The following is an 8290-nucleotide window of genomic DNA, read 5'->3' as shown; positions in this document are numbered from 1 at the left end:
TCTAGTAGTTCCAGACACTACTTCTGAGTCACAACCTCATGTGCTGATTGGCACTAACACACTTGATGTTCTGTATGAGACTGCCAGTGAAACTGCTGCTGCAACCCCAGAGTCACCCTTGTATGGTTATAGAGCAGTACTTAAAGTTCTAGAGTTAAGACAATGCCATCACCAAGGCAGTGCTTTTGGGTTTGTTAAGCTACATGACAAAACCCCACAGTTAATTTCTGCTGGACAGTTTGTAGTTGTGAACGGTTGTGCTGTAGTGAAGGAATACACCAATGAGACTAAGGCAATTCTAGAACATCCTACTTGGTCCTCTCTTCCAGGAGGGTTACTTGTACAACCCTGCCTCATCGATGTTCCAAGTCAGCCACCTTATAAGGTGTCTGTAATGCTAAAGAATGAATCCGAACGTGACATTGTTATTCCTCCCAAATGCATTCTTGCTGAGCTCAGTGTCATTCAGACAGTTCTGTCCCAGCAGCAAAGTGTAAATACAGAAGAAGTGAATTCTGACGAAAAGCCCAAATTAAGTTTTAATTTTGGCGATTCCCCCGTTTCTGCTGAATGGAAGGACCGAATTACAAAGAAATTAAACAGCATGCCTGAAGTTTTTGCTCAGAGCGATATTGACTTTGGTAGAACAGACAGGGTGAAGCATCACATCAAGCTTTCTGATGAGACTCCCTTCAAGCACAGAGCACGTCCTATACATCCACACGACCTGGATGCAGTTCGTAGGCATCTTCAGGAGCTACTACAAGCTGGAATAATTCGTGAATCTGAGTCACCATTCTCGTCCCCCATAGTAGTGGTAAGGAAAAAGAACGGAGAAGTACGTCTTTGTGTAGACTATCGAAAGTTAAATCTTCAGACTGTGAAGGACGCATATGCACTTCCAAACCTGGAAGAGACATTTTCCGCCCTTACCGGATCCAAGTGGTTTACTGTGCTCGATTTAAAATCAGGCTATTATCAAATTGAAGTGGAGGAGGCTGATAAACCAAAGACCGCTTTCGTGTGTCCCTTAGGTTTCTGGGAGTTTAACCGGATGGCACAAGGGATCACAAATGCTCCTAGTACTTTTCAGCGGCTAATGGAAAAATGTGTGGGCGATATGAACTTGAGAGAAGTAGTCGTGTTTTTGGACGATGTAATTGTTTTCTCAAAAACATTGGAAGAACATGAAATCAGGCTGATGCGAGTCCTTAGTCGTCTGAAAGAGTATGGATTAAAGCTTTCTCCGGCAAAATGTAGGTTTTTCCAAACCTCCGTCAGATACCTGGGCCATATAGTGTCTCAGAGTGGAGTAGAGACAGACCCTGATAAGGTGGAAGCCTTGAAGACGTGGCCCAGACCGCAAAACTTGAAGCAGTTAAGGTCTTTCCTTGGGTTCTCGGGATACTACCGACGATTCATCAAGGATTACTCCAGTATTGTGAAGCCCCTCACTGATCTAACATCTGGGTACCCACCACTGCGAAAGAGTTTCAAACACAAAGCAAAAGACAGCCAGTACCATGATCCGAAGGAATCATTTGGTGGTCGATGGACATCTGCATGCGAGACTGCGTTTAACACCATCATAACAAAGCTTACTACGGCTCCTGTTCTCGGCTTTGCAGACTCCAAAATCCCTTACGTCCTGCACACCGACGCTAGCACCACAGGGTTAGGGGCAGCCCTGTACCAAGAACAAGAGGGTATTATGCGAGTCATAGCTTATGCTAGTAGGGGGCTGTCACGCAGTGAATCAAAGTATCCAGCTCACAAACTAGAATTTCTAGCATTAAAGTGGGCTGTAACCGAAAAGTTCAATGACTACTTGTATGGGAGTAATTTTACTGTTATAACTGACAGTAACCCCCTCACATATATTTTAACCACTGCTAAGATGGATGCCACTAGTTACAGATGGCTAGCTGCCCTGTCAACTTTCACATTTAAACTCAAGTACAGGCCAGGTAAACAGAACTCTGATGCAGATGGTCTTTCCAGAAGGTCCCATGGAGGGTTAACTGAAGATGTAATGTCTCAGAAAGAAAGAGAGCGAATTTGTCAGTTCACTCACACACATCTAGATGATTCTAGTGTCAGTATAAGTAAAGATGCTGTGTATGCTCTCTGTGAGAAACACCTAGTTAACAATGTTACTAGTGAGGAAAATAGTGCCGTTGCTTTAGTACAGTCACTAGCAGTTTCTTCTAATGCTATTCCAGACAGCTTCGCTAGTGAGGATCAACATGGTGGTTTACCCATCATTCCTCATTTTTCCGAGGAGGAAATTAGAGACAAGCAGAGAGCTGACCCCTGTATCAGAGAGGTTATCAGTATGATAGAGACTGGTGAGAAGTTAGTTCCAGCAATCCGAACAGAGCTTCCTCAGATTACCTATCTGTTACGTCAGTTGAGCCGCCTTAGTCTACACAATCAGATATTGTATCGTAGGCGTTTAGAAGGTAGCACTCCAACGTATCAACTTGTTTTGCCTGAAGAACTTTGCCCTGTGGTCCTGAAAAGTCTCCATGATGATATGGGACACATGGGTATAGACCGCACCATGGACTTGATAAGAACCAGATTCTATTGGCCAAAGTTAGCAGATGATGTGGAAAGGAAGGTCAAGACGTGTGAAAGATGTGTTCGAAGAAAAAGCTTACCAGAGAAAGCTGCACCATTGACAAACATTGTCTCAACCAGACCTTTGGAGCTTGTGTGCATGGATTTTCTATCCATAGAACCTGACAGTAAAAATACTAAGGATGTCCTGGTCCTTACAGACCATTTCACTAAATACGCCATCGCTATTCCAACACCCAATCAGAAGGCCCAGACTGTCGCAAAATGTCTATGGGATAACTTAATTGTTCAATATGGCATTCCCGAATGTTTGCATAGCGACCAAGGTCCAGACTTCGAGTCCCATGTTATCAAAGAGCTATGTCAGCTTATGGGGATTCGTAAGACTCATACCACACCGTACCACCCCAGAAGTAATCCTGTGGAACGTTTCAACAGGACCCTTCTGAATATGCTTGGGACATTGAGGGACGAAGATAAATCCCGATGGCGGAATTTCGTGAAGCCTCTGGTACATGCTTACAATTGCACACGAAACGATGTAACTGGGTTCACCCCTTACGAGTTAATGTTTGGACGACAGCCGAGGCTGCCGGTCGACTTAGCATTTGGTCTACCATTGCAGTCTGATCAGCGCAAGTCCCATTCGCAATATGTGCAAGAGCTCAAATCGCACCTTGAAGATAGTTTTAAGATAGCTAGCCTAAATTCTGAAAAGAATGCCAAAGCAAATAAAACCAGGTTCGATGCGCACATAACTGCCTCCAAGCTGGAAGCAGGTGATCGAGTTTTAGTGCGAGCTGTTCGTCTGAGAGGCAAGCATAAACTTGCTGATAGGTGGGAAACCGACATCCACGTAGTGGTGAAGAAAGCAGGAGATCTCCCAGTTTACACAGTCAGGCCGGAAAATCATGATGGTCCCTTGAGAACTCTGCATAGAGACCTCCTACGTCCTTGCAGTTTTTTACCAGTGAGTGTGGGGAGGCCTGTTACACCACAACGTCTTCGCCGACCCCAGACAAGGCAGTTTGCTGAGTGCAACACAGAAGATGTGTTTTCTGATTTTGAGGAAGACTTTGAGATTCACAGACATGGGAGATTGCCTGCCATGACGCCCACGAGATTTACGGCTGTCTACGAGATACCTAGGAGAGATGAAAGTAACTTACCTGGTGATGATCCTGTGAATGAAAGTAACTTACCTGCCGATGGTCCTGTAGACAAAAATGACCTACCTGTTGTAGTTCCAGTGGAAGATGACTACCTAACTCCAGGTACCCCTGTGAGAGAAAAGACACAAGATCAGCCTGAAAGTCAGTCGCTTCATCTGACTTTTGCAGTTGACACAAATGTTGCAGAACCAGCCGAGGCAGACTCCAATGCCAATTCTTCTGAGCCGGCAGATGAGGCTGAACCTCAGGAAATGGCTGAACAGAGCATCCGGATGTATGAACAACCAGAGGAAGTTAGTAACGTCCCATTGGAAGAGAGCAATGCTGTATCAAGTGACGATGCCGCCACAGAAACACTTGATGGTATTAGACGATCGACAAGAAACAGAGAAAGACCTGACAGGTTACAGTATTCACGCCTGGGACATCCACTAATATCCATTGTTCAGTCCTTGTTCCAAGGGTTGAGTACAGCCTTTACGGATGTTCTGCAAGATGCCCAAGATTCAGAATATTTGCTTACTTCCTGCCCTAAGCTTACAACCAAGCAGCCACCCCCATGCACAGGGACGTGCATGATTTCAAGAGGGGAGGGTGTAGCCCAGACTAATAATTTAGTCATTTAGTTGTTAAACTTTTAGAAAGAACAGCAATAGTGGAATTAATAAAAATAATTAAATAATTTATTTGCACAAGAAACTAGGTTAAACACATATTTACTTTAAATAAATGACAAGAAAAAAAAAATGGTTTATTTTATTTTATTTTATGGGATTTATTTCTGGTTTCTGATTGGCTTGCAGGCCTAGGGAGGTTTGTTGACCAATGAGGTTGCACAACATAGGTGTGTGCGGCGGGTGAACACGCGGTTCCCGGCGTTTTTCTCACACTAGGGCAGACAGCGGTAGAGCGAGCACCTGGAGCTCAGATCTTTCCAGCTAATCGGAAATAAAACAAAGTAAAAGTTAATAAAAGTTCACTAAAACATCACAGAACATTCCTAGTTAGCAGGATTACTTACCTGGAGCTGTAATTGGAGCGTCTGCGTTGTCAACCCCGTGTGAGCATGCTGCGGTTTCCCCGCATTGGTAAGGCAAGCACAACCTAGTGCTATGCTGGCTAGCTAACATGCTAACCGCTCTATGGGGAAACCCATTGAGTTATATTGACTGTTAGCGATATATTAGCAATCTAATATGCTTATATTTTGGGAAAATATGAACCATCCTCCTGTTAGGAGGGTAGTTAAAGATGTTATTGATGAGTTATTGTGTTAATGTTTGCTATATTTCTACTGTTTATTGAGCATTTCTGTCGTCAAATGTGAAATATTTTAGGCGAAGCACAGCGAGTGTAGCCGCTAGCTGCAGCCTCGTGTTGGCTAATTTTGTAACGCTAAAATGTTTATTTGAGCCATTTTGTGTGAATGTTATGCTCTCTATACACTGTAAATTATTATTACAGTTTACAGATACTCAGGAATTGAGTAAATCAGTTTAGTGATTTATTTGTTAAACCAAGTCATAGACTTAATTTTCTATTCTGACTCTATGTGTACTATAGGTCAGGTTTTTTGAGAGAGGTGAAGTTGAACTGAATTCCAGTGATTTGGATGGCGAGCCGAGCCCGACTATCTGAACCAAGGAACCTTACTGCATGCAGCGAACTGAACTGAACTCTGATTCCACGTTCACACTGACACTGAGCCTATTCACTTCTGAGCTTGGTAGGCTAAACTTGCACTCCCACAAATCGCAGGATCCTACATTCGCTCGACTTAATTTTGTGGACATGGACTGTGGTATGCGAACACATTTCCAATTGGAATCAGAACACTAAAGGACGTCTAAGTCCCAGGATTCTCTAATTTCCATTTTCTGAACGTGACTGGTGTTTATTATTTTCTTTGTTTTTTTCTCTTCTCACAATTACCCGGGTAACATGTTTTGTATGCATTGAATTGTGTTTTTTTGTATTAAATTGAACAATTCCTTTTTCCAAATATACTTTTAGTAGTCCAGTGTGGTCTCAGTGGTTTGGTTGCTCTGGCTCTGTAGTCAAATCTAGTGAGGAAACTTCTGATTGGCCCAATTGAATTTCTTATATACATACTTTGCTATATCTAAGAACTACACTTACCGTACTGTACACCTAATACTGGTTACAAGCGCAGCAATGATTCATCCACACAGTCACAAAAGAACTCAGATCTAAGGAACTGCAGGCCTCGCTCACCTCAGATAAGCTCAGCATTCATGATTACACCAAACATGGTGGCGGTAGTGTAATGGTGTGGGGATGCTTTGCTGCTTCAGAGCCTGGATGATTGCCATGATGGAACCAAAACTTTTGCTCTATTACTGAAAATCCTAAAGGAGAATGTCCAGTCATCAGTCCATAATCTGAAGCTCAAGACAGCAATCCAAAGCACAAGTCCATCTCTGGTTGGCTCAAAAGAAACAAAATTAAGGTTTTGGAGCTGCCCGTTCAAAGTCCTGATCATAAAAAAGCTCATGCATGTAAGCCCTCTAATGTGGCCAAATTACAGTAATTTGGCAAAGAAAAGTTGGCCAAAGTTCTTGGGTTATAGGAAGTATTTGCCTGTGATTTTTCCTGTTAAAAGTGTGACAACCAGTTATTAAGTTTACAGGTGGGCAATACAAGTGTTGTAAAAACAGTTTTTCTTCAATAAATGAAATGAAAATTTTAAAACTATGCTTTTTGTATGCTAAAGTTCCCCTTGTGTGAGAATCTGAAACCATTTAGTGTTATGCTAAAATTGAGGAAATCAGGAACATCAGGAATAGCAAATACTTTTTCACAGCATTGAATCAAATAGAAGATTAGACCAGCATGACCTCCACCATGGGGCAACAGAAAATGCGTAACGCTGGCAAATCTCAAGAACAGAAAAGCCAAAAAAAATTAAAAAGCCTGCAGTTTACATGTGAGATGCAAGTAAAACTGCATCAGAGTGATGGAAAGAGGGAAATGAGAAAATGAAGAGAAAAAGAGCTGCCCGTGATCCAAGGCACACCACTGTGAAGCATGACAAAGACAATCTGCCAAAGGAAGCATGCTCAAATGTATTTAAAACATTTCAAAAAAGTAATCTTTTTTCCTCTAAATCTTTGACAACCGTTGCATAAAAACAAAAAAAACTACAGAAAAAAACAAACTATTATCAGCTCTAGAAAGTACCTAATATTGCTCCTCAAGCTAACTCCAGGAATCCTCTGCATTCTCGAGGTCTGGGAGAGTCTTTGTGCCGACTGCAGGAGAGATTTGCATTCTCTCGGTCTCTGAGGTGCAGTCTCTCAGCCTCTCAGCCTTTCAGCCACCTGTTCCACTCTGAGCAAAATGAAGGGATAATGAGAGAGAGAATAATGGAGGGAGGGATGAGAGGGGAGGACAAGGCCTGTAATATGGCTTTGTGGGCCAGTTTAGATCCATCCACTGCAGAAGGGAAGAGGTACTGCTACTGACATTTCGGCACAGTCATAAAAAAACCCTTTTATCTCTGTAATGGAAACTTCACAGGAGGTGCAGAAATGGTTAATTTTGTAAAGAAAAGTCATTTTGGCCAATTCGTCATGAAACTGATCACATAATGTAATAGTAATCTTTTTAAGTGATAACCAAAAATGGTGAGCTAGAAAAGTTTGATATGATAGTGAAAATATTGTTGCTGTCATGCAAAAACCTAGTACCACCACTTTTGTCATGTTTTACTTTTATGAAACTTCCAGTTACACCTGGGTCAAACAAACAATGCAATGGTCATACAAAGAAAAAGCAGACGGCAAGGCTCGGCAAGGCTCGGCAAGGCTTGGCAAGGCTCGGCAAGGCATAACAAAGGCAATACTTCACAAAGAGCAAATAAGCGGAGGGACTTTATGTAGTGAGCTTTACAGGTGAGCTGAATCAGTAATCTAGTGAAGCAAAATGGTGGAGAGTCACATGAGATCTGGGGTTATGTGATCAGGCGGGGTGTTCTGGGAATTGGAGTCCGAAGGCTGGGAAGTAGTAACAGTGGGAACTGAGGTAGGTGTGACACCTGGGTAATGCCACTAAAACATTTTACTGTTAAAAAGAGAGACTGACCAGTGTTGGACAGTGCATAAGATAGATTACGTGATCTGATTACAAAAATCTAATATTTGTAATCGGAGTAGGACACCATGGACATAATCATATTTCAGATACTTATTTAAGGTTCACTAATTTTAAGAATTATATTCTTTAATTGACAACTTCAATAAATCAATCTATTCCGTCTTAATTTGAATGTGCACACAAACTGCATAATAGCTGTGTCATAATGACTGATGACAGTAGTTAGGTGTAGTAGAAAGGAGGATGGGGAAGGGATTTTAGGACTGGATCTTCACATGGTTAGAAGTTTATGAAGCCATTTAAATTTGCACATTTTTGCACCTGCACTTAAATAGCCACCACAGAACAGTAACTACCAAATGTCAAAAAAATATATTACATCACACTGTATAACAAATCTGCCGCAAGGGCCTAGGCCG

General features: G+C 42.2%; 1 protein-coding gene across 1 annotated transcript; it reads left to right on the top strand.

Moving 5' to 3' along the window:
• The first annotated feature begins 604 nt into the window (after positions 1-604).
• On the top strand, positions 605-5761 carry LOC119262492. The gene is made up of 3 exons (XM_037534756.1): positions 605-1706; positions 2742-4843; positions 5319-5761. The coding sequence occupies exons 1-2, from the start codon at positions 605-607 to the stop codon at positions 4379-4381; spliced, it is 2742 nt and encodes a 913-aa protein (XP_037390653.1). The 3' UTR covers positions 4382-4843; positions 5319-5761.
• Positions 5762-8290: the final 2529 nt, after the last annotated feature.

This window comes from Pygocentrus nattereri, chromosome 26 (genome assembly GCF_015220715.1).
Source record: "Pygocentrus nattereri isolate fPygNat1 chromosome 26, fPygNat1.pri, whole genome shotgun sequence".
NCBI lineage: Eukaryota > Metazoa > Chordata > Actinopteri > Characiformes > Serrasalmidae > Pygocentrus > Pygocentrus nattereri.
The sequence above is the reverse complement of the archived record's forward strand: the minus strand, read 5'-3'. Positions and strand labels throughout refer to the sequence as shown.